The following is a 25,825-nucleotide window of genomic DNA, read 5'->3' as shown; positions in this document are numbered from 1 at the left end:
ATATTTATTTTGAAAATAATTAAGAAATATTAGGAGATACCACCTAAAGTTGATGCTGCCATCCCAAGGGTAGCCAGAAGGGCCTACCTTCCTGTTCATGAGGGAGTATGGCTTACTATTCCAAAAGAAAGACAAGATTAAGAGCAATGATGACACCTGGGTCCTTTTTTGTCATCCACAATAAATCTTGGTTACTGTGGGTGACAAAACGGCCTATGTTTCCTTTCCAAAAAGCTACATGAAGTTTTACACCTGGTGGTGTACAGAATCAACATTTGTACTTTGAATTGCCAGGACACCACAGTTATCAAGCTCTTGCCCTGTATATAAGCAAATGTTACATTGCTCTCTTTTCTAGAAGGAACCGTTTGTTTTTGCAGCTTGTCCTAGCCCTGTGGCTCAGCAGTTGTCTCCCAGCAGCCTAGCTTAGTTGTGTATAATAAAAGCAAACATCTGATTGGTTTTTCTGGGTGACTGAGCTAGGTAGGGCAAAATGCAGATATTTGTGCAAAACCCCTAACTCAAAACACTAAACTGTAATAAGATAAAATATAGTAAATATTTTGACTGGCCACTCAGTGGCTCAGCGACTATATGTTATTGGGCCCCCCATCAAATTCAATTGAGGGCCCCAAAACATTTTAACTTGACCTATTCTTCCAAGGTATATTAAAATTTCCCATTAATTAGGGCCTTACTGGGCCCCCTTCACTGCTGGGACCCCCTGCAAACCCAGGGTCGGCTTTCTCTGTAGTTACATCCCGCGGTTGCTCTAAATCAAAATTCGATAACAAAACATACAGCTGTTTTGTGGCAGTTGCCACTGAAACCTATTCAAGTGACTAAAAATGTCTGCTCTGACACTGAATTTAGGAAAATCATACCCAGTGCTTAATATATACAGAGAGCCTTCATCAGAAGTTAACTCCCAATCTCAACCAAATGGTTGAAAACAAAGTGGAAAAAAATGTTGCACCCATTGCAGCGAGCACCTCTTTCTATGTACAAGAAATGTATTTGTGGCTGACTCACTGGGAATCAGGTTTAAACTGGAATTTAAAATAGTTCCTGGCATTTCAATTACACAGAGGCCCAAACAGCCCACCCCAAGTGAATAGTGACTGTCTATGGCATCTTACAGCAGCCCCTCTGGCATTTGGCAGAACCCACAGATTGCCAGTCTCGGCCTACTGGGAATCAATAGGTATAACAGTCCCTGCTATTTCTTTTCAGGTAAACTCTCTTCTCTTTAAAAGCCAATGTAGGGTTAATATGCCCCTATGGATTAAACCCTACCACTTCCTTAGTTTATTCTGTTTCTGGGCAAAGACCCATTACCTCTTGCACTCCAATATAGTGTTTAGCAGGAGGGTGTGTCTTCCTCTTTGGCTGCCTCAGGTGAAGGTCCACTGAGCCTGGAATCAACAGGGCCCCAGTAAAGCCATACTTTACCCAAGAGTCATCACCTACTCTAGTGGAGGGGACAGGGACCCCGTGAACGAGGACCAGTTAGATAGTTATTCTTGTCGAGCACTTTCTAGGAAAGTGAGAGGGAAGCAAGAGCAGTTTCGGGCTCCACCAAGGAGAGCAGCTGGAAGAATCCTTCCATATAGGCAATGTTGCCTCAGCATAGGGCCACGGTTATCTATCCAGACTGCCCTCCATAGGGGTGCCAAGCTGACCAGGTGCATTTACCCTGCCCAGACTCTAAAGAAGGTAGGATATACCGGTGTGCATCCTCTCTTATAACATTATCCTCATATAACATCTGTATGTGAGTATATGCAATAACCCTGCACATTGATTGTCTTTGACAATAAATCAGTTCTATTGTTCAACTGCAAGAACCTTCTGGCGTCCATCTTTACTAATCTGCACTGCACACAGCTACAGTGAGTTTTAGTTGCACTACACCCTAGCTTCACTGTTCACTTCCATTTAGCGAAGGCCCATCCTGAAGGATTGAGTCGCATGTACCCCATACTCTAAACTAATACTAACCTGGGTTTGACTGTTTTACAGCCTAATAGGGGTTACACCTGTGTAAAAAGATGATCTTCAGGTGTGCTCACAAAAAGCACTAAAAATGGTTGTGACACAATATATGGAAGGCACTATTTATTATACAGTACTGTTTATTATTTTCAAAGCTGCTTTTTACAAATTGCATTGTATTTTACCAAATAATAGATTTTTATTAATTCGTTGTAAATCATAGAGCTTTCCCTTTACTTGATTTAGCACTGTGCCTTAGGCATTGGTTATATAGCAACAACTTTTCCAGGTGAAATCTCAGTCACACAAAAACGATGGGTTCTGATACAACGATCACGTGACCGCCTGAACTACATATCCCACAATGCATCGCACTGTCCGTGACGACATTGGAGAAGAGTTTCCCTGACTGAGCTCTTTGTCGGGTAGCTAGCCCAGCGAGTTATGGCGTCATGGGCGAATAATGTACGGGCCGTGTTGCTTGACGTTAGCGGAGTCCTGTATGACAGCGGTGGGTCCGGCGGCGGGAGTGCGATTCAAGGCTCTGTAGATGCAGTAAACAGGTGACTTGTTCGGAGGGGGCGTGGCTTCCAACTTGGTGGGTGGGGCGAGCGGCTTGTGCCTTGTAATCTGGTAATCTCCCAGTACGAGGGTTTTAGCGCTAAAGGCAGCACTGCCTGTGTACAATGGAGGGGCAGTTGTATAGAGGGGCAGTTGTATAGAGGGGCAGTAGTATAGAGGGGCAGTAGTATAGAGGGGCAGTAGTATAGAGGGGCAGTAGTATAGTGGGCAGTAGTATAGAGGGGCAGTAGTATAGTGGGCAGTAGTATAGAGGGGCAGTAGTATGGAGGGGCAGTAGTATGGAGGGGCAGTTGTATGGAGGGGCAGTAGTATAGAGGGGCAGTAGTATAGTGGGCAGTAGTATGGAGGGGCAGTAGTATAGTGGGCAGTAGTATAGAGGGGCAGTAGTATAGTGGGCAGTAGTATGGAGGGGCAGTAGTATGGAGGGGCAGTAGTATGGAGGGGCAGTTGTATGGAGGGGCAGTAGTATAGTGGGCAGTAGTATGGAGGGGCAGTAGTATGGAGGGGCAGTTGTATGGAGGGGCAGTAGTATAGAGGGGCAGTAGTATAGTGGGCAGTAGTATGGAGGGGCAGTAGTATAGAGGGGCAGTAGTATGGAGGGGCAGTAGTATGGAGGGCCCAATAGGGCAAATGGAGCAATACTTCCAGTGGGCAATTCTTGGCAAAAGTGCTGATGTTTCTCCCACCCAGAGTGCCGGCTCTGTTTGGGAAACAACATTTCAGCATTAGTTGCCTATTATGTTATATTAAACAAATGTGATTTTGCAGTCGGTTATTTGTATAAAGTCCCTTTTCCTATAGTCACAAACTTTACAGAGTAACGTAAGTCATGAATAAAAGACAAAAAAAGTTGTGTAGCTCTCACCTTTAATCGCACGTACGGTTGCACCTTTTCCTGTAAAAAATACTAGCTTTCCTAAATTTTTGCATTTTTTCCCCCTATTATAACATTGGCATCAACCATAATTTTTGTACCAGCCAGTTCAGTAAAATACCAGCCAGGTGGCAACTCTAATCCTATGGCAGGCATTGGAGTAAAAAATTGAAATAAATAAAAACATTCTGCGGCATGTGTAGGTATGGCGCCTTAAAATATGGCCGTGGCCTATTGAGTGATGTCACTGCAGATGCCCAGGGGCCCTTGCACATATCTAAATGCTCACCGTGCATGCACGTGTCTTACTCAGAAGGGGAAATTTTAAAAAACGGGAGAATGCCATGGAGTGATGGAGTCCTGGGGAGAGTGTCCTAAACCAGGTAACTCCTGGAAAACTCAGCGGTGTTGACTGGTATGAGCATTTTATTTTGTAATGATTATTTGTGGCATAACCAGGGCAGAGGTTTACACTGGTGTGTATTTTGGTGCAAGCACATCTTATGACAAGACATGGGCATCCAAATGTCCCCTCACTTGTGTGATACTAAAGCTGGCCATACACATTCAGATTTTAGTCTTCTTCTGCCAAACGTTCGGATATCTGTCGTACGTTTAGATTCAAAGATCTGAAACCAGCATTCAGACTGAAATTGTAGGCTAAAGCCCTAAAAATATAAAATCGGAGGATGTTCTGAACATGAAAGTTGTTAGACACCAGTCATACGATAAATGCATTGTTGGTCCCCAAGGGATAGTGTCAGATACGCAATATATGCGCAGATTTTATCATTATCTGACCGAAATTTTCTAAACTACGGATTCCCATGGAATGAAAATTATTGGTCTGATAATTCTGAACCCACACTAGGTCCGAAAAGCTGCAAACTGCACCTTGGACCTGACGCACCAAAGTAGGTGCCATTAGATCATCTGAGCAGTGAACATGAGTGATATGTATATGTGTATGGAGAAAAGTCATATTCTGCATTGTTGGCACGTTGTTACTTTTACCCCTTGCCAACAATATAGAATGTACATGCTCATCATGGAAAGGGTTAAGGGGAAAAATGGAGGTTTGTTATGAAAACTGGCACCCTCAGCATCAGAGATGGTCTGGAATACCTACCCACTACATTTTTTTAAAAGGGAAAAAATGAATGCACTTAAATGTAATTATAAAGCCAATAAATAAATACAATTTAGTGTTTTTCATATGGCATCATTTTCTGTGATCCTGCCTGCCCTGTTGTTGGGCATTGCATAATCAGACCAAAAAGTGTGTTACATTAGATGGCAGTGTATTATATAATTCATCCTCGTGCTGTAGACTGCATACTGGCTCAGTGATTATTCAGGCCATTATTGGCAGCGCAAGCTACGCAGAGCAGACCCATGTGTTTGTGCTGGATACAGTTTCAGCTATATTTAGTTGGAGTCTATTTATATTAATTTATTTAGGCCATGTCAGTTTGTTTGTACAGTATAACACATAAGGTTACACATATACCCATACAGCTCAGGAGGCCCTGGTACAAGCTGTAACAAACGCATATGAATGCTTGGGCTGGTTGGACATTTACAGCGTGTGCTGTTGTGGACATTCCCAACACAAAAAAGGAGGAGCAAACAGGACCAGCTGTCTTAAACAGTAGGATAGAGCCCAGGCAGGCTAAGACAATGACAGTTTACTTAGTATCTAGAATCTGGGGAGGGGGGAATTAATTAAAGATTTACCCATTATGTATATATATATATATATATATATATATATATATACACATATATAATATAGGTATCATAGATCAGTAATCACCAACAAGCTGTTCGTGAGTAACACTTTGCTCACCACCCCCTTTGATGTTGCTCCCAGTGGCCTCAAAATAGGTGCTATTTTTACATTTCTGGCTTGGAGGCAAGTTTTGGAAGCACAAAGACACACTTTTACCCCAAGCAGAGCCTCCTGCAGGGCAACAGTCCACAACACTTTTTTACATCTGAGTGTGGCTCACAAGTAAAAAAGGTTGGGGATCGCTGGAATAGATAGACCTGTTTGGGTTTTACTATGGAATAGATGGACTTCTTTTGGTTTTACTATGGAAAAGATGGACCTGTTTTGGTTTTACTATGGAATAGATGGACCTCTTTCAAGCAGCTTTTCAAATGGTTATTGCTATCTGGATGTTGGGGTCGCTGACCCTGGTAATAAATAAACAGCTTATCTGTAAGAGTTCAGTTTCCTTTTTTTATTCTGGCCCTTTTCCTTTCATTCCTGATGATCTTCCCTTCTGATTGTTGTCTAAATTTGCTAGGGGAATTAAGCCCTAGCAATCAAATTGCAGCTGAAATCCCACTCCTGCCTTAGAGTTTGAGAACACAAAAATATCAAAAAGGATGATACACTTATTTATTGCAAATTCTTAGAATGCTGCTGTCAGTTGCATGAACACTTTTTTGCAATTTGGGTAATTGGGGTGATTTGCAATAAACATGCCTTTACTATACAGGGACCCTGACCAAAAGTTAAATTACCAAGGTGGGATGAATCTTAAAGCATTGTTTTACTGTTTGATATTGAGTTAAGGGTTTTATACTTATTCAGTTTTGCAACTGTTTTAGAAAATGAGCCCTGTAGGGTTAGAGGGTACAATTTCGATGGGGATGGGCTGATATTTCTGTACCTGAGTTGCGCATTGACCAAAGCAGCTTGTGTTTGCGTATGTAAGTGTGTCTGGCCTTTGTCATGGAACAAAGGGGTGTGTAGCACCTCCATAAGATCACAGCCATGGTGTGACTATTCATTACTTCTGTTTGCATACGAATAGCTGGGCTAGTTGGACATTTACAGTGGCCTGTTGTCAGGATGGACACGGCTTCTGATAGCAGGACCTATAGGAGCAATCTAGAGAAGTAAGTGCTATAGACCAGCTGGTAACTGCTGGTCATCTCTAGCCCATGACAGACTGAACAAGAGACGGATTGTGAAGGCGGCAAGCCGAGATAGCTCATAAAGTAATCCCACCCCACAGGGGGGTTCCCAATAGCTTCAGAATAAATTGGGCATTTATAGCTAACCTGCTCCTCCCTGTTTGTTATTCAGTGATGCCAAACATGAGTCTTCTTAATAGCCATGACGAATTCTTTCAGCCTTTTTAACAGACATCATAAATGCATGTCTGTCACTTTACTCCTATATGGACTTTTCAGACAATGGAGATGAAAGTGATTTAATACAGTGTAAAGGTGCCCATACCGCCAAGCGAGCGGATCTTCCCCCGATATCCCCACCTACGGGTGGGCGATATCGGGGAGCATTTAGGCCAGATTTCAGGCCAGATATCGGTCGGCCAGACCGCTCTGCTCTCCGAATCGGTCCAAGGGACCGATATCGGCAGCTATAGTCGGCCCGTGTATGGGGGCCTTAAGTCATGACCAATTCTAGATACGTAGCCAAGACTGTTACTGCGCATGAATTTTCAGTGTTGGTCCTTTGGGGCTAACGCCACAGTATGTATGTATGTATGTATATCTTTATTTATAAAGCGCTACTTATGTACGCAGCGCTGTACAGTAGAATTCATTAATACAGACAGGGGGTTAAAGATAATGGATAAATACAAAGTACAACAATAAATACAAATAAATACAAGGTACAGTTGCAATAAGAGTCAGAAACACAAGATGAAGGAGGTCCCTGCCCCGTAGAGCTTACAATCTATATGGGAGGGTAACTAACAGACACAAATAGGCAAATATAAGTGCTATAGGTCACAGTGGGTGACATTACAGTATAAGTGCCTTACAGTATAAGTGCCAGTGAACGATTAATAAATTAGGTGTATAGAGCGACACCATGCATAGCGTAGTACAACCAAGTTTTCTTTATATTTACATAACACACAACTAAAGGTGGCCATACACGTTAAATCTGCTCGCTTGGCGACGTCGCCAAGTGAGTGGATCTTCTCCTGATATCCCCACCTATGGGTGGGCGATATCGGGAAAATGTAGGCTAATTCGATAGTTTGGCCCCATCGAATTATAACAGGAGCAATGGGTGCAGTCAGTTCAGGGACCGCATCAACGAGCCGATGCGGCCCCTGATCCGACTAAACCTTTTAACCCGCCTGATCGATATCTGGCCAATTTCAGGCCAGATATCGGTCGGGCATGCCCCTCGTTCCTGCCCCTACACAGGCCGATAAGCTGCCGAATCGGTCCAAGGGACCAATATCGCCAGCTACAATTGGCCCGTGTATGGCCACCTTAAATGTGCTAGACCTTGCCTGTTCTGACTTTCACTTGAAGGGACAATGTTCTTGTGCATTGGGTGGTTCAGAAATGTAAATGCCATGCATTCATGGGGAGACTACACATGGGGTACAAATCACTGTCTGCTTCCCTTAGGGTACATTTACCCGCACCTTTACCTTGTTAAATGAGTTCTACCCATGTGTTGGAGTGAACCTTAAACTCACGTCAGGTATGGATGGAATTTCAAAATAGGCCCTGGCATTTCAAGAACACAGGGGCCCAAAAAGCCCCCCACCAGCCCAATAAATAGTGAGTGTCTATGGCACCTTACAGCAGCCCCTCTGGCATTTGCCTGAACCCACAGATTGCCAGTCCGGGCCAGGCTCAGTGCCTATACTTGGGGAACTGAGATTGGGCAAAATACTACACATTACAGTGTGCTAAGGGCACAATTTTGCCCTTGCCAACGTGTTTGAGAATTGCACAAAAATGCCCATGTGTATTGACCCTTGTCCAAGCTTTATCAGTCATTGTGCAATGCCATTCCAGTTTGGTGAGATTCTTTAATAAGCTAATTAATATAATATAAAATATCAGTTGGTTAAGTATTTAAGTAGGGCTATAGTTTTCCAATAATAAATTAGTGAATGGCATCATGTGACCTGTCATTAGGAAGCAATATGTCACTATAGGCACAATTACTGGGGACTTCAGGGCAGGTTTACAAGGAGAACAGTAACTTGCCCCAGGGTTCTAAGGCTACACAAGCACCATAACAAGGAATAAAGTGTTTCTTTTTCTACCCTTACTTACCTCAAATGATACAATCATCTATATGACATATAAATATATAAAAAATGAGATGAGCAGGTTTGGATATTTCCAAATTTGCCTAATTTGATTATTTGACTCTAATTGCAATTTTCCCCTGCTTGTGATTAGACAGTTGAGGTAAAAAAGCGAACCCAGCCATATTAATTAAAATGAAAGGGCACAATCCAGCAGACAGATTTTTTTAAAATGAACATTGAACATCCTGGGTTTTTATTTTGATTGACTCTGTTATTGGACACTCCATCTCTGGAATGGTTTCTGTCGCCGCAATAAATGCGACATCGTTAGTCATTGCACTTTCTGTCTCTTTAACGAGGGAACAGATGCCACAAGCACAATTGAAATTCCTGCCAGAGGCCAATTAATGATTACATAGCACACAGGCATTTAGGCAGGTAATTGTTTTACTAACACAGATGTTTTGTGGAAGTCATAAAAGATCAGAGGGGGCATTGTCTAACGAAATTGGGATTAGATTAGCCTCTTGCCCTATAATCTCTTTCCAATGACCAGGAATAGGTGGCAGCGGCAGGCAGCTCCGTGGTGTCGGAATGCATAGATTGGACCCTACATCAGAGCATTAAGGTCCCCATACACGGTAAGACCCGCTCGCTTGGCGAGATCGCCAAGCGAGCGGATCTTCCCCCGATATCCCCACCTACGGGTGGGAGATATCGGGGAGCTTGAAGTTAAAAAAAAAAATAATCCGATCGTTTGGCCCTGGGGCCAAACGACCGGATTATGTAGGCGGCAATGGGGCAGTCGGTTTGGGGACCGCATCAACGAGCCGATGCTGTCCCCGATCCGACTGGATTTTCTAACCTGGCCGATCGAGATCTGGCCAATTTCAGGCCAGATATCGGTCGGCCAGCCCGTTCGTTTCTGCCCCTACACGGGCAGATAAGCTGCCGAGTCGGTCCAAGGGACCGATATCAGCAGCTTCTATCGGGCCGTGTATGGGGGCCTTTAGGCCATTTGCTTACAGGTCACATATCCAGTGGAAAACAGCACTGGTCAAAATGCCCCGTGCTCCTAATGTTGTTTGAAGGATACCTATGACCCAAGAATCGTTCCCCCACTGGAGGTAGGGACTAATACAGCCCACACTTTGGTTGGGGTAAAAAAAGTTTATCCCCCTGAAAAATGCTACACTGCCTGCACCAGAAGGAAGCTCACAGTGCGGACAGCCATGTTTAGTGTCACACATGTGCATAATGATAATAAGCGCTTCTCCTGGCACACTTGGTATGCACATGAGCTTAACGTCCCACTAGAGAAAGCTGTGGTACAATTCTTAGTGCCACAACATGGCCACTCGCACCAGAAGCTCCCTCCTGGTCCATGTGGCCTAGTGCTCGGGGAGGGGGGGTGATTTTTGCGGGGGAAAAGAATTCACCTCTGGTGGAGGAAACACTTTTTGGATGGTAGGAGCCCTTTAATGGTGGGTGCCAGGGCCGCCATTGGGGGAGGGAGAGGGGGTACAGTTGTGCTGGGCCCGGTGAAATCCAGTTCCGTTAGGGGGGCAGATATAAAGGGTACGTAAATAATGGAACTTGCGCAATTTACATAACTTCCCCAAAAACTGCCTAGAAACTTACCGTATATACTCGAGTATAAGCCGATCCGAATATAAGCCAAGGTAGCTAATTTTACCTAAGAAAACTGGAAAAACTTATTGATTCGAGTATAAGCCTAGGGTGGGAAATGCAGCAGTTAGTGCTAAGTTTCAATAATCAAAATAAATACCAATAAAATTACATTAATTGAGGCATCAGTGGGGTATATGTTTTTAAACATTTATTTCAAAGAAAAACAGTAAACTAGCTCTGTAAGCGGAGAAGATGGTCAACAAAAACAATGAGTACTACCCCACGCTCATTGCACATTGGCAAACTGGCAGCTGACTTGGTCCCGGAAGACACGTAAGCAGAAATAAGTATTTTGACTGGGAGCGGCTCAGGGCACTGGAGGGTCTGGTTGCGGGGGGCCTAATTTGCACACAAAGGACAGAAGGTGCTAGTCTGGAGGGACCCATGGCACCCGACTCGAGTGTAAGCCGAGGGTCACTTTTTCAGCACATTTTGGGTGCTGAAAAACTAGGCTTATACTCGAGTATATACAGTACTTATGTTGCCTTAACTTATGTAACTTTCATAACTCGAGCTAAAGACAATGCAGAGAAGCTTGACAGGGGCAAACTCCACTGACGACCAATAAATGGAAAAACTTATGGTAAAATCCACTGCCCACGAATACATTGAAGACTTATTATCAAATTAATTATTGATTTTAACTATCTATATGAACTGCTTATTATAGCACAACAGCAGAAGTTTATATTGGCATATATTTACTGAATTATGTGTATCTTCTATGCAGGGGAATGACTGGTTATTGCATTTCCACAGCAACATCAATATATAATTTATATAACTTATGCAAAAACTTAAGATACTTCCAAAGAAATTTAAGTAACTTACATATAAACTTCACTGACCCCAGTTAAAATACAGACATAGCAGATTATTTTTACTATTCTTATGAACTACTACTAGTTATTGGGCCCCACAGCAAGATCATTGGGCCCCTAAACTTATGCACTTAATATAACTTATGCAAAAAACTTACGTAACTTCCATATCAATAACAGGACAGAGCAGGGGCAGGAAGGAGTGTAGGGTTTAAACTTGGGGCAAACTCCACTGAACCCCAAAGAACTGATCGTTAACTAGCACATTTATCAATGGAACTCTTTATATGAACTGCTTATTATAGAGTAACATCAGCAGTTTATGTTGCACACACAAGGGGTGTAGTGAAAATTATGGTACTGTGCGCTTGGGGGAGGTATATAAATAACTTGTACAGGGCCCCAAAGTTTCTGATGGCAGCCATGGTGGGTGCCCTGGCTGTTCTTGAGTGGTTTAAGCTTAGAGGTCCTCCAATCACCATACCAGGCAGCAGCAGTCCCAATGCAGCCCCCTCTCTCCCGCTCCATGCTTACAACTTTAGCGACAGAGTGGGTCCAGAGGGGGCCACATCACTAGTGCAGAGAGAGCTGCAAAGAAAAAATTAGCTTTTAAAGTTACCAGAAGTGGCTTTTTGCCACCCCTTGTGAGTGGCCACTCACTTCCACCTGATACAAAGTTATCACCTAGCCTCGTGGCAGGAGCGGCCCTGCACCACACCATGTGCAGGTAAGGTGCACGCCATTAATCAACATTGGAAAGTAGGAGAAAAGGTTTTTCATGTAAATTTGGTGATGGTTGAAAAGCGTTGTTTTTTATGTAAGTAATACATTTGCAAATACTATTTTGAAATGCCCTGCTTTTCTCCTACTTTCTATGCAACTTGGGGATCTCCCAGGGGACCCCTGCAGTGAGCACCCACTCTCTTGATTACTATACTGACGGTGTGCATCACCAAATACCTAATATTAGAACTGGAGACAGGCCACCATCGCTGACCTCCACTGGATGCCAGCAACAGGGAATTGTCCTATTTGCCGTTACCCTAAGGGAAAATACAGTATATAAATGTGTTTATCTTTCATTTACCCTCTGGAAGTCAGGGAAGACCAAGCTTATCATATGCCAAGAACATTGCTTCTTTACACATTACTATATTTACATTTAAGTTGATAACACACCAAGCATTACAAACAGATGGATTTTTGCCCCCAAAAACTCAAGTCGGCATTTTCAGGCATATGCAGTGAAAGGCAATGGCAAAAAGGCTAATTCCACACCATGCGTATGGCGTATATATATATATATATATATATATACTCAGGGTAGGATTGACAGCACACGCAGGGTTTTCATATGAAAAATCACAAAGTTGTGATTTTTCATATGCAAACCCTGCGTGTGCTGTCAATCCTACCCTGAGTATCTATACCTCCTGCATGAGCACCCAGGTATTATCTTGTTCTTATGGTGTGCAGCTTTCCAGCAACTCGTTTCTATATATATATATATATATATATATATATATATATATATATATATATATATATATATATATATATATATATACACGCCATACGCTCCTACCTCTGCCTGCACCCGAATGAATGGAATACGCTCGGGTGCAGGCACATGTAGCTGAAATCTGCAAAAAAACGCGATACAGCGTATAGTGCGTATTTTAGGCAAACGTTTTTCGGTTGGTGTGGCATGAGCCTAAGAGAGTGCTATTATACTTACCTAACCTTTCCAGGCAGCAATATAACAGCATAATCTGTTTCCATGGGTTTGGTTGCATGAGTGCTCCCTACTGTATAAAGACAATGATATGCAAGATATAAGGGCTAATTTATGTCTGCAAGTGCAGGGAGCAGAGTGCAATTGCCAGCTTTTTTTTCCCTGAATGCAGCATTTTCCCCCAGAATTCTGGCATCATTGCAGACGTACATGGGCGATTCTCTTCATGCAACTTGGGTGCGCCATATATTCTCTGGTATGATTTCTGGTGTTTGCTGTGGAAGTGATGCTTGTGCACTATTCTTTTGCTGCACTGATAGATGCAGGGTGTTGAGGGAACCCTGGAGCTACCCATGGTCCGGCGGTAGCTCCAGGGCCCCCATTTGAAATGGAAGGCAGGAGTGACTGATCAGCACCAAGAGCAATTTTATGTTAAGTCACATTGTTTCTAATCCTGCAAATTTTTTCTTGTTTAGGGGGCCTTCTTAGTAGGCTGCTGCTTTGTTTGATTTTGATATTTGGGATCAGGAAGTAGAATATGGCTTTACTTTCATTTTCAATTTTTTCCCAGTTTATTGCAAGAAATTTAATTTCCTAATTAAAAGAAGAGGCAAAAGAAAGGTTCAGCACAAGCCCTATTTAATATTGAAAAGGGGGGTATACTGTCCCTTTGGTGTGGAGCAAGGTATGAGACAAGGCACATCTAGAAATGAAACTTGACTCTAGTTGTCCAGGGTTCAGTGTCTCAGCGATGGCTTTGTGCACCCCGGTTTAATGAGTGTGTATTAGAGTACATTAATGTGCTAGTACGCATGTGCAGAATATAGCATTTGGGGCTGGAATACATGGCTTGGCAATGTGCTTAAGAGGATTTGTTAGTACATGGAAGAACAGATGCTGTGCCTCAGTCCCTTCTCCCACTGACACATGCTGCTCACTGTTCTGAGAAGGTCGCACAGTCATTCATTAGGGATAATTGGTCCCTGGGCTGCTTTGCTCACCTGCATCATTACCCTCTGCGTGTGCCCCCATCACTGGCACATTAGCAGCCTGCATTGGGATCTCGTTATGTCTTTATCCAAATGGCCTCATTTAAAAGAGAAAAGCTGATGTTATGAAGGGCAATTACACGCTAAGTGTTTACTGTATAATTTTCATCTGTCTGATGGCCGGGGACAAGTGCCGGAGCTGAGTTTAACCTTAGATTGCTGATGGCAGCGTCAGTCGCTGAGCCACCATGACCTTATGCTGTTTCCTAAGTTTGTGTGCAAAGCAATGCTGTGCCATCTTCTGCCCCACCTGTCATAGGGGCCACTACCTGCCCTGCTGCCCCACAACACCCTATCTGAGATAGGCTCCATATAAATCAGGTTCAGACACGTTGATATGTGAAATTTGTTGCTGGAATTTAGAATATTAAGAGAGTTATATAATTAAAAGTGAAAAGTTTTACAGGCCTAGTCATATATAGCCACCAATCCAAAGGTAGCATTTACTTGTCACCTTTTTAAAAGGAAAATTATTGGTTTCTTAGGGTTACTGCACCCAGGCAAACTTTGTGTCTTCTTTCACATATAAGAATAACTATTCAAACATTAAAGGGGAACTCCAGCTTCCCACCCAAAATTTGTTAAAGAGTCCCACACAAAACAGAAACTCCTAATATACTTGCTTGAAATTATGTTTACTTTTCAAAAAGCTGCGTTTGGGTGGAGTTCCCAGCTGCCAGAGGAGCAGAAAAACAATGCCCATCTGTCCGGATGATAAAGACCATAGCCTTTCCATCGTAGCTAAATCTCCTATGTGTGTTTTATGGAAACCACTGTAAATATTGGTATAGGATCTTCATAGCATCCCATTAGTTCTGTACCGCTGATTCTGCATATATTTTACTTATTTACAGGATAAGACAGGCTGGGCTAAAGCTACGTTTCTGCACCAATGAATCCCAAGCCACACGGAGTCATTTTGCCCAGAAACTACAGCGATTTGGCTTCAGTATATCTAAAGAAGAGGTGACTGCTCCAGGCCCTGCAGCCACACGTCTGATGAAAGAGCAAGGACTACGGCCCCACCTCTTGGTGCACGATGGTTTGTTTTAGTCTAAAATCACACGGGAAAATTATTAGTGGCAAATTGACACCAACAGAGCGAGGAAGTTAGATTTGTAGTCTCCTTTAGGATGCACCATCGATGAAGTAACACACAAGTCATTTTGATTGCACATATAATTGTTAGAGCACATACCTTTCTGCCCCAGCGAGCACCACTTAGATATACAGTGCCTTGCTATAGTATTCAGACCCATACCCAATTACAGTGGAGGAAATAATTATTTGACCCCTCACTGATTTTGTAAGTTTGTCCAATGACAAAGAAATGAAAAGTCTCAGAACAGTATCATTTCAATGGTAGGTTTATTTTAACAGTGGCAGATAGCACATCAAAAGGAAAATCGAAAAAATAACTTTAAATAAAAGATAGCAACTGATTTGCATTTCATTGAGTGAAATAAGTTTTTGAACCCCTACCAACCATTAAGAGTTCTGGCTCCCACAGAGTGGTTAGACACTTCTACTCAATTAGTCAACCTCATTAAGGACACCTGTCTTAACTAGTCACCTGTATAAAAGACACCTGTCCACAGAATCAATCAATCAAGCAGACTCCAAACTCTCCAACATGGGAAAGACCAAAGAGCTGTCCAAGGATGTCAGAGACAAAATTGTAGACCTGCACAAGGCTGGAATGGGCTACAAAACCATTAGCAAGAAGCTGGGAGAGAAGGTGACAACTGTTGGTGCGATTGTTCGAAAATGGAAGGAGCACAAAATGACCATCAATCGACCTCGCTCTGGGGCTCCACGCAAGATCTCACCTCGTGGGGTGTCAATGATTCTGAGAAAGGTGAAAAAGCATCCTAGAACTACACGGGAGGAGTTAGTTAATGACCTCAAATTAGCAGGGACCACAGTCACCAAGAAAACCATTGGAAACACATTACACCGCAATGGATTAAAATCCTGCAGGGCTCGCAAGGTCCCCCTGCTCAAGAAGGCACATGGGCAGGCCCGTCTGAAGTTTGCCAATGAACACCTGAATGATTCTGTGAGTGACTGGGAGAAGGTGCTGTGGTCTGATGAGACCAAAATAGAGCTCTTTGGCATTAACTCAACTCGCTGTGTTTGGAGGAAGAAAAATGCTGCCTATGACCCCCAAAACACCGTCCCCACCGTCAAGCATGGGGGTGGAAACATTTTGCTTTGGGGGTGTTTTTCTGCTAAGGGCACAGGACAACTTACTCGCATTAACGAGAAAATGGACGGAGCCATGTATCGTGAAATCCTGAACGACAACCTCCTTCCCAGGAAACTGAAAATGGGTTGTGGATGGGTGTTCCAGCACGACAATGACCCAAAACATACAGCAAAGGCAACAAAGGAGTGGCTCAAGAAGAAGCACATTAAGGTCATGGAGTGGCCTAGTCAGTCTCCGGACCTTAATCCAATAGAAAACCTATGGAGGGAGCTCAAGCTCAGAGTTGCACAGAGACAGCCTCGAAACCTTAGGGATTTAGAGATGATCTGCAAAGAGGAGTGGGACCAACATTCCTCCTTAAATGTGCGCAAACTTGGTCATCAATTACAAGAAACGTTTGACCTCTGTGCTTGCAAACAAGGGTTTTTCCACTAAGTATTAAGTCTTTTTTTGTTAGAGGGTTCAAAAACTTATTTCACTCAATGAAATGCAAATCAGTTGCTATCTTTTATTTAAAGTTATTTTTTCGATTTTCCTTTTGATGTGCTATCTGCCACTGTTAAAATAAACCTACCATTGAAATGATACTGTTCTGAGACTTTTCATTTCTTTGTCATTGGACAAACTTACAAAATCAGTGAGGGGTCAAATAATTATTTCCTCCACTGTATATCATCTTACTGAATAACAAACCTACATATAATGATTCTTTCCTTGCAAGTGCTAAAGTGCTGATATTGGTGTCCTGCTTCTTACAACAGATCTCCTGCCTGAATTTGAATCCATTGAGACATCAGACCCCAACTGCGTCCTGATTGGAGATGCTGCTGAAAACTTTTCCTACCAGAATGTGAACCGTGCCTTCCAGGTTTTAATTAACTTGCAGAAGCCAGTCCTTATATCACTGGGAAAGGGGTGAGTAGCTTCTAAACAGGTAATGGGGTACAGTGAAGACATCTATATTAAGCAAAAGCCCCTAGCTTAAAGGGCATCCATGGCAAAAATGGTGTTTACCCCACTGAATGTGAAGGTTAACTGATCTGATAAAAGGGGCTACACATAGTATAGTTCTCTTTCTGTTGTTCTGATCATTTGAGCAAACAGCATGAATGATTGCAACACCACAAAGTAAAGAGTTGTGGCTGCTCTTCATTTTCTGATGGTGCATTGGTAGATAAAAATGTTAAGCCTGCCCGATCCCCAAACCAAACTATATCTATCTGTTTGACCCAGTACACACACAAATAAGGGTACAAAACTTTCTGCACCAGGCTGCTGGGATGGGGCACATATAATAAGCAAGCGTTCTAACTCACTCGATATATGTGTCGTCCATTCTCATGTCATATGCATATAAAGGGGGGTTATATAATTAAAGGTACAAAGTTTGCCCAGGGTGCAATAACCCATAGTTACCAATCAGAAGGTGGAATTTACTGGTTGCTTGTTTAAAAGCAAACATCTTGTTGGTTGCTATAGGTTACTGCTACTGGGCAAACTTAGTGCCTTTTATTACATATGCCTTTATGTGGCTGGTAGACTCACGTATTATGCTCATACATTTGCCCACACATTTGACAAAATTGTTTACCCTATTCAAAGTGCAGGCTCTGCAGACTAGGCACCTTTTAAAGCCAGTGTCATGTCTTTTGCATGGTGACATTTATGTAAAACATATATAAAGAATTGGTCCAGGCCTTCAAAAGATGCATGGAAAAGGGGTATGGACTGAATGATGTTCCATGGCAATAGATTGTTGACAAAATAAATAGCAATGTGTGCAGAAGCCCCATCTGGGGATATTGGCAGCTGAGCTTGTCAACCACAATGTTTATGTTGTTTACCTACGACTTCAGACAGCCCAATTACACTACATGCTGTTTTGTTCTTATAATGGATATTTAAAAGCATTAGCATTGTAAAGGATTTATTATTAGCTATCATTTTATGTCTCTGGGTGCTGCCACTCTGACATAATGCTCACTGAATTTTCTAGACGCTATTATAAGGAAACAGATGGCCTGAAGTTGGATGTTGGGGCGTATATGAAAGCTCTAGAGGTAATTTCCTTTGCCCTGTCCCCCGTGTATTGCTTCTCAACTGTTAGTAAGGAATCCCTTTTCATCTCTCTATTAGTATGCCTGTGACATCAAAGCCGAAGTTGTGGGGAAACCATCACCAAACTTTTTCCTGTCTGCTTTGGAGGAAATGGGAGCAAAGCCAGAAGAGGTACGTAGTAGGCAATATCAGGTATCAGGCTAATTCAGTCATTTGGCCCTAGGCCCAAGCAATCGAATCACAAAAGGTATAGGAGCCATCGGTCTAAGGATTGCATCAACCAGCCAATATGACCCTCGATCCGACAGGAAAATCAAACCTGCCCTTTGACACCTGTCCAATTTTTGGGCCTGATATCGATTGGGGCGGCTGCCGAATCAGTCTAAAGGACATGAACCAGCAGCTTAAATGTGCCCGTGTATGGCCTCCTTTATGGTTGTTTACAAGTCAGACTTCCTGTCTCAAATCGTTTCCAGTCCTTTCAAGCTCTATCTGTTTGATATGCAGTAGCAAAGTAGGCAAATTTATGGAAACAATACATGTTTACTATCATGGCCAAAGCTAAAACGTGTCTACACCTTAAAGTAACAGTAAAAATTGCTGGGAAAAAAGGAGAAAAGGCACAGATTACATAGCAGGTAACAGATAAACCCTGCAGAATATAATGGTGTTTAGCACTTCAGCTAACTATTATGTAACTGGCACCATTTAGCCCTATTTCAATATAATTTGCAACCCCCATATGTAATAAAAGAACTAAGTTTGCCCAGAAGCAGTAACCTATAGCAACCAATAAGATGTTTGCATTTAAACAGGTGACCAGTAAATTCTACCTGCTGATTGGTTGCTATGGGTTACTGCACCTAGGCAAACATAGTACCTTTTATTTCATAACCCTATTAGATTTTTCATTGTTACTGTTCCTTTAAATCTTTTCTTCTCTCCCATGGCAGTTATTTTGTTCTAGAAGCCAGTCTTTTTCATTGTGTTGTTGTGTCCTAACAGGCTGTCATGATTGGGGATGATATAGTGAATGACATTGGTGGAGCACAGAGCTGTGGCATAAGGGCTGTACTCGTCAGGACAGGAAAATACAGGTCAGTGCTATGCTATGGGATCCAGCCCATTGCCTTATAGCAGGGATAGCCTACACGTGGCACTTAAGGTGTTGGGGATTTTCGTGTAGAACAGCCACAAAATTGTCTTTTTGGTGATTTGTACTTTACAGTAGTCGGAGGAAAATCAGTTTATTTCACATATGTATATAATTGCACATTTAATCTTAGGCCTTTCTTTTTCCTAGACCCAGTGATGAAAAGCATCCCGAGGTTACTGCTGATGGTTATGTGGATAATTTAGCGCATGCCGTGGATATTCTTCTTGCATCTCGTGCCTCTAATCAATGATGGAAAAACACTGATAGAATCATGTGTCAAATAGTATTGGAGACTAATACTTATCACCAGAAATAATGGGCACCATCCTGTACCACCAATAAAATAATAAAAGGGATAGGTTTCAGTAAGAAATACTGCTAGATTATACTGAGGCACCTAACCCTTCCTGTGTCTGCATTCACCTAGCAGTGTAAGCTAGAATGCTACGGGGGCACATCAGACTCATGCTGGAAGAAGGACTCAAGTAACCTAGTTTCACATCCTATTAATCAGCCCCTGCCAGTACCTGACAAGGATTATGGGTATTACAGTAAATACAAGCAGTTTCCTATTAATGTACAATTTTAAATAAAAAAATCTGTTAATGTCATGTGTTTTTGTTTTATTTAAACATGAACCTAATTATATGCATTTCCTATAGGCAAATGTTTCTTACAAATAAGCTTTGTGTGGTCTTTTAACCGAGAGGATTTTTTGGTAAAAACGTTACACCTCCTGAAGGCTGGCTGAACAGTTTGGGTGATGCAGTTAGTTACAAAGTCAGAACGACTAAGGGGCATATTTGTTTGTGTGCAAGGCAACCAATCAGATATTTGCTCGTTTTCTAACTTATAGGTGACCATTTAATTTTAATTGCTGATTGGTTCCTGCAGGCAACATCACCGGTGATAACAAATAAATGTCCCTACTGTTGGAAATATTCTGCACAGTTGTGACATCAGAAGTATTACCCATATGTATGTGACTGGTGCAGCGATCATTATATTTAACAATATTACTGCTGTATTTAAACACCCAGCAGCTCAGGGGATTGCAAGGTAACTGGCAACAGCTATACCTACATTACTATGTTACTCAGTAGCTTTCATTCTCTGCCATTCTCACTGTCCCAATGTATCCAATAATAGAAGCAAAAACCAGTAACAAAAGAGGGAGGAGAGAGGGGCTGCTAGGAACCAGATAGCATATTTATTGTGCCAACAATGTTCTTTACACACTCTCTGCTAATCCAGGCCATTGTTATTTGCTTTAGGACCAAAGGCTGTTGTTGCACTGAGATATAATTGGCCTTTCTTAAAGGAACAGTAACGCCAAAAATGAAAGTGTATTAAAGTATTTAAAATATAATGTACTATTACCCTGCACAGGTAAAGTTGTGTATTTGCTTAAGAACAGTACTATAGCTTATATAAATATGCTGCTCTGTAGCCATGGGGGCAGCCATTCAACCTGGAAAAAAGGAGAAAAGGCACAGGTTACATAGCAGATAACAGATAAGCTCTGTAGAATACAAGTGTTTTATCTGTTATCTGCTATGTGCCTGTGCCTTTTCTCCTTTGAATGGCTGCCCCCATGCTACACAGCAGCTTTGTTTATATAAACTATAGTAGTCTTTGTACCAGTGCAGGGCAGTAGTACATTATATCATAATTATTTTTATACACTTTCATTTTTTGGTGTTACTGTTCCTTTAATGGGTGTTACTGAGGCTCATGGGACATTCAGTATCTCTATACAGTGGAACCTCAATTTAACACCCTGATTTTACAGCTTTTTTTGTGGTCCCACCAATTTGTAATGCATTTCCCTGATTTTACACTATTAAAACAGGGTAACAGGATAAACTGGAATATAAATATAAGTAAGTGTCCATGAGAGATCCCTCAAGAGGATGTTGCATAATACCAAGACCTCAGAGAATAATTATTTTCAGAGGCAAGTATGCTCCTCCATGGGACAGTATATGAAAAAGTAGGGGTAACAGAAGATGGGGAAAGTGGTCCATGGATAATACATTTAGATCATAACCTAAACCCGGTACCAAACTGGCTAGTAGGTCTGGTAGCCCTTGGTGCCTGCGACATACGGGAACTAAGACAGAATGTGGACAGTGCATCTGCGATGCCCTATACGGAGCCGTGACCGCTCTTGTTCTACAAACTCCCTTAGAAGCGCCTGTGCTGACATCACCTTTAGCGCCTGGATACCCAGCATGCTTTGCGTGGCATGACGTGGGAAAGACGAGACAGCCGGTGTTGGCTTCACTTTTTCATATTCGGTCTCATTTCCACCCGGTAACATGACCAATGAGGAAGAATTTTCGCCGTCAGCACTGGGTACCAAGGCACAGTAAGTTTGACAATAGAATGGGGGAGCGCCCTGTTTGTACACCCGGAAGTAGCTTGAGGCTTCCAGCACATGTTGATTTTAGCGTCTCTTATCCAGGGGAATCTCATCCAAAACTATCTGGCAACATATGTTTACTTCTTATCATGTAAAAATAGTTTCACGTTTGATTAGTTTAACTCTTCGCTGTTATAAATGTACTTTTACATGGTTGTAAGGGTATTTTAATTGAGATGTGACTAGGCAGTAACATGACAGAAAAAAAGTGTGCCTAAAGCCAGAGAAAGCTATGGTACTAATTTACTGACTTGTATCCTATAGCAACCAATCAGGTGTGGGGGGGGGAGCTTGACCAATAAAAGGCTTTCCAGTGGATAATTTAGCATTAAATATGAATATATAGGAGCTAATTTCTTTTGGGGAATGCTAATGTTTCCTAAATCTTTAATATTCTTCACCTCTGGTCAGGTCTTTTAACTAATAAAAACAAATTCTGGATAGGTTGCTGTAAAGTAGCATATCTATAGGGGAAGTAGAACTTGGGCTTTAAAGGGGAACAATCACAATAATTAAAATGTAATATAAGCTTTGCCTCATGGAAATATGAAACTTTATTCTGGATAGATTAATTAAAAATGAGACATTACTATATTTAGCAGAATATAATTTTGCTGGAGTATTTGTTGATATTTGTTTCTCTATCTGCAGCTGGGATGCTGTTTATAGTCGAGAGCTTCAGTCATTTAAGGAATACGGTGATGAGGGTGAAATATGGTGAGTTATAAAGGAAATAATGGCATTTGTTGCACAATTATAATTTTTTTTATGTGAAATATTTTTTTCTTACATTATTCCCCAAATGGAAAGACAAGACAATCCCAGGATAAACATTTGCTGTATTAGGTGTAAATGAACTGTACAGCTCAGGGCTGCGGAATTGGTACATAAATCCTTTGACTTCTCAGTTCAGAGGTAACTCTGACTTCAGATCTGACTCCCATTCCTCTGTTTTTAAAGGAACAGTAACAACAAAAATAAAAAAGTACACAAGTAATTAATATATTATATCATATTGCCCTGCACTGCAAAAGTTGTATAATTCAAATCCCTGCTATAATTTATATACACAAAACTGCTGGTTTGCCACAGGGTTAGCTATTAAAATTGAGAAAATGCACAGGGTACATAGCAGAAAACAGATAAGCTGTGTAGATTGCCATTGTATTCTAAAGAGTGTTCTGTTATCTGCTATGTAAGCTTTGCCTTTTTTCTCATTTTCCACCTTGAATGGCTACTCCCATGGCTACAGAGCAGCTTATTTATATAAAATATAAAAAGGCTTTCTGAAGCAAACATGAAACTTTTTCACTTTTTTGGGGGGATGCTAGGTAGGTGCACACCGGGTCCCTCTGACAATTTTTTTGTGTGGGGGGCCGAGAATTGTTTTTAATGCTGCTGCTCTTCATTGAACCTTACGTATTTGCCTCATAACCTCTAACAGCTCCTTGACCCCCCATTTGAAAGCTGGAAAATGTCAGAAAAAGAAGACAAATAATTAAAAATCTATAGATAAAAAGTAGAGACCATTTTAAAAGTTGCCTGGAATTGGCCATTCTATAACATACTAAAAGTTAACCAGGAACTCGCTGCTATATTCCACCATCTCCTAACATCCTCTTCGCTGCTGTAGCCCTTGAACATGTGAAGTAACAAATAATTTGCCCACTTAATGGTAAAGGATTCCGAGCACTCAGGTGAGGTGAAATAAGCTGAACTGACTTTATGAATTAAAAACACCAATTACATATTTCTTTCATGTGAGAAAGTTTGTACTTTGCTTAAAATTTTCCATGAAGGTGCATTTCTCGTTCAGTCTTCATTATTGTACTGGATTTGTTTCCGCCAGGTTCGGAGAAGGCAGTATGGCAAGAGTTATCCGATGGCTAAATGCACACAAAGTACCACAGACTGCTTCCATACTTGACATTGGAACAGGAAATGGCATGTTACTGGTGGAACTGGTAAGAATGAATGGATTGGGTGCTCTAATCTGCATTTACTGTTTCGGTTCCACTAACCATAGAGCTAGCCAATGAAATAATGGGGAAGTTGCTTACATATTTTCCGGTATAAAAATATCATTCATCAGGGCCACAACCGTATTCGTAGTGTGAACATGGTGTTGTGCATTCTGGTATCATTACAGGCAAAGTCTGGCTACTGCAATCTCACTGGCATAGATTATAGCAGTGATGCTGTGGAACTAGCGAAAAGCATATGTGAAAAGGAGGGGGTCTCCCAAAATGCACAGTTGCAGGTAAGAGACAAAAGCAAGTGACTACTTTGAGACTCAAATAAAATGTAACTGTAGTCGACTGTCCTCAGCCTGCCTTTAGCCTGCATCCTCCTAATCCCACAATTCCCTGCACACTTGATGTCAATAAGAAAAAGCACATCACAGTGCAATGCATTGTGGGTTACGTAGTTCCTGCACCCTAATGCTGGCAAGGTTTTGCATTTACACACCTGTGTGACTTTTTTTTAGGTCACAGATTTTCTTGAAGACTTCCATCCATCACAGCAGTTTGACGTTTGCTTGGATAAAGGAACATTTGACGCAGTGAGCTTAGATCCGACAGGTGCAACAGAGAAGCGTGAGCAGTATGTGCGGTCGCTATGCCAGGCCCTAAAGGCGCAGGGGCTTTTTATTATAACTTCCTGCAACTGGACCAAGGAGGAACTACTTAGTCAGTTTGGGGAAGGTAAGGGGCTTCATGCAGCCAGGAATTGGGGGTCTACTTTTACATGTTTTCCTAGGATCAGTACCCCTGCCATATGCAGCTTGCTTCTCTATACACAACGTGTGATCCTGTACACTTGCTGGTCATTTTCCTGTGCTTTACATATTCCTTTTTGGTGTCTTCTTGTTTTGCAGAGTTTGAATTCAAGGATGAGCTTCCAACACCCACATTTAGTTTTGGAGGCAAGGCAGGTCACAGCGTTACTGCATTGGTATTACAGAGGAGAAACCACTCTTGAGAGACTTGGCAAAAACAGAAAAATGTTTATTTATTCATTTTTTAATTATATGCATTTATGTATTAAATATATTTGATTATAAAAAGAAACTGCTGTTCCTAGTCATAGTCTCTTTTTAAGAAGCTTGCTAAGGGGAGGAGAGTGCGAATGAGTATGCATGCATGTTTGTGGGATATTACATTTTCTATTGCATTATACAGGGTACAATCTTGCTGCAGAGGTTGGCATGCATTAATATGATCCTCACTTACACACCTTGTGGCCAAGACTGAGATGTTACCTGCTGTGACTGCTTACCTTTGTGTAAGCTTTAAATTATATCAGGACCCCCCTGCATTACTTACACCTCAGATTCAGGCTGTAATCCCCTGTATTGTTCACACCTGTATGACCTCAGACTCAGACTGTAGGCTCCCACATTGTTCACCTGTTCACACCTCAGACAGTAGGAGCAGCACTCGCATGTACTGCAATACAAACTGTGAAATGTGAAATTCAGTGAGGAGGCTCAATCACAATGGTGTAGGTTTCGCCAGGTCTACTAATAGGTACCATGTAAAAATTAAAAAAAATCCACTGGAGAGCCAAATGCGTTCTGTGTTGTTTATTAGTTTAGAGATGCATAGCACTACATGTTTCGGACCTCTGGGGTCCTTCCTCTGGTGCAGTATAAAGAACACTAGGGGGCACATTTACTAACCCACGAATCCGAATTGGAAAAATTCCGATTGGAAAACGAACATTTTGCGACTTTTTCGTATTTTTTGCGATTTTTTCGGCGCCTTTATGACTTTTCGGAAATTGTCGCGACTTTTTTGTGCAAAAAACCACGAGTTTTTCGTAGCCATTACGATGCGCTCGTATCTTGTCGCAACTTTTTCGTATTGAGCGCTCGTAAGCGGCGGGCGAAACCTTCAGACTTAGCATGATTTTGGAAGCCTCCCATAGGACTCAATGGCACCCTGCAGCTCCAACCTGGCCCAAGGAAAGTCTCCCATAGGGCTCAATGGCACTCTGCAGCTCCAACCCGGCCCAAGGAAAGCCTCCCATAGGGCTCAATGGCACTCTGCAGCTCCAACCTGGCCCAAGGAAAGTCTCCCATAGGGCTCAATGGCACTCTGCAGCTCCAACCCGGCCCAAGGAAAGTCTCCCATAGGGCTCAATGGCACTCTGCAGCTCCAACCCGGCCCAAGGAAAGTCTC

The 25,825-nt window shown here is 42.1% G+C and overlaps 2 protein-coding genes across 3 annotated transcripts; both read left to right on the top strand.

The window, feature by feature from the left end:
• The first annotated feature begins 2,352 nt into the window (after positions 1 to 2,352).
• Positions 2,353 to 19,827, top strand: lhpp (phospholysine phosphohistidine inorganic pyrophosphate phosphatase). The gene is made up of 7 exons (XM_002937791.5): positions 2,353 to 2,558; positions 14,648 to 14,835; positions 16,764 to 16,917; positions 17,999 to 18,062; positions 18,139 to 18,231; positions 19,066 to 19,157; positions 19,364 to 19,827. The coding sequence occupies exons 1-7, from the start codon at positions 2,440 to 2,442 to the stop codon at positions 19,464 to 19,466; spliced, it is 813 nt and encodes a 270-aa protein (XP_002937837.3). The 5' UTR covers positions 2,353 to 2,439; the 3' UTR covers positions 19,467 to 19,827.
• Positions 19,828 to 21,412: 1,585 nt separating this feature from the next.
• Positions 21,413 to 24,712, top strand: eef1akmt2 (EEF1A lysine methyltransferase 2). Of its 2 annotated transcripts, none has more exons than XM_002937792.5 (6): positions 21,413 to 21,587; positions 22,293 to 22,358; positions 23,491 to 23,605; positions 23,791 to 23,901; positions 24,130 to 24,346; positions 24,520 to 24,712. In XM_002937792.5, exons 1-6 carry the CDS (start codon positions 21,538 to 21,540, stop codon positions 24,621 to 24,623), a joined length of 663 nt encoding a protein of 220 aa, XP_002937838.1. In that variant the 5' UTR covers positions 21,413 to 21,537; the 3' UTR covers positions 24,624 to 24,712. The 2 variants fall into 2 exon arrangements, with proteins under 2 accessions (XP_002937838.1, XP_031762304.1); XM_031906444.1 differs by lacking the exon at positions 21,413 to 21,587 and adding an exon at positions 21,600 to 21,732 and having other exon boundaries at positions 24,520 to 24,707.
• The last annotated feature ends 1,113 nt before the right edge of the window (positions 24,713 to 25,825 follow it).

The sequence above is a fragment of the Xenopus tropicalis genome, chromosome 7 (genome assembly GCF_000004195.4).
Source record: "Xenopus tropicalis strain Nigerian chromosome 7, UCB_Xtro_10.0, whole genome shotgun sequence".
Taxonomy (NCBI): Eukaryota; Metazoa; Chordata; class Amphibia; order Anura; family Pipidae; genus Xenopus; species Xenopus tropicalis.
Note: the sequence above shows the minus strand (reverse complement) of the source record. Positions and strands in the feature narration are given on the sequence as shown.

Excerpts from the sequence above, each read along its gene's own strand:
- lhpp (XM_002937791.5), top strand. The coding sequence starts at position 2,440 with ATGGCGTCATGGGCGAATAATGTACGGGCCGTGTTGCTTGACGTTAGC. Across the intron at positions 18,063-18,138 it reads CGTATATGAAAGCTCTAGAG|TATGCCTGTGACATCAAAGC; the intron begins GTAATTTCCTTT and ends TCTCTCTATTAG. Across the intron at positions 19,158-19,363 it reads GTCAGGACAGGAAAATACAG|ACCCAGTGATGAAAAGCATC; the intron begins GTCAGTGCTATG and ends TCTTTTTCCTAG.
- eef1akmt2 (XM_031906444.1), top strand. The coding sequence starts at position 21,605 with ATGGGGGAGCGCCCTGTTTGTACACCCGGAAGTAGCTTGAGGCTTCCA. Across the intron at positions 21,733-22,292 it reads ATATGTTTACTTCTTATCAT|CTGGGATGCTGTTTATAGTC; the intron begins GTAAAAATAGTT and ends CTCTATCTGCAG. Across the intron at positions 23,606-23,790 it reads GCATGTTACTGGTGGAACTG|GCAAAGTCTGGCTACTGCAA; the intron begins GTAAGAATGAAT and ends GTATCATTACAG.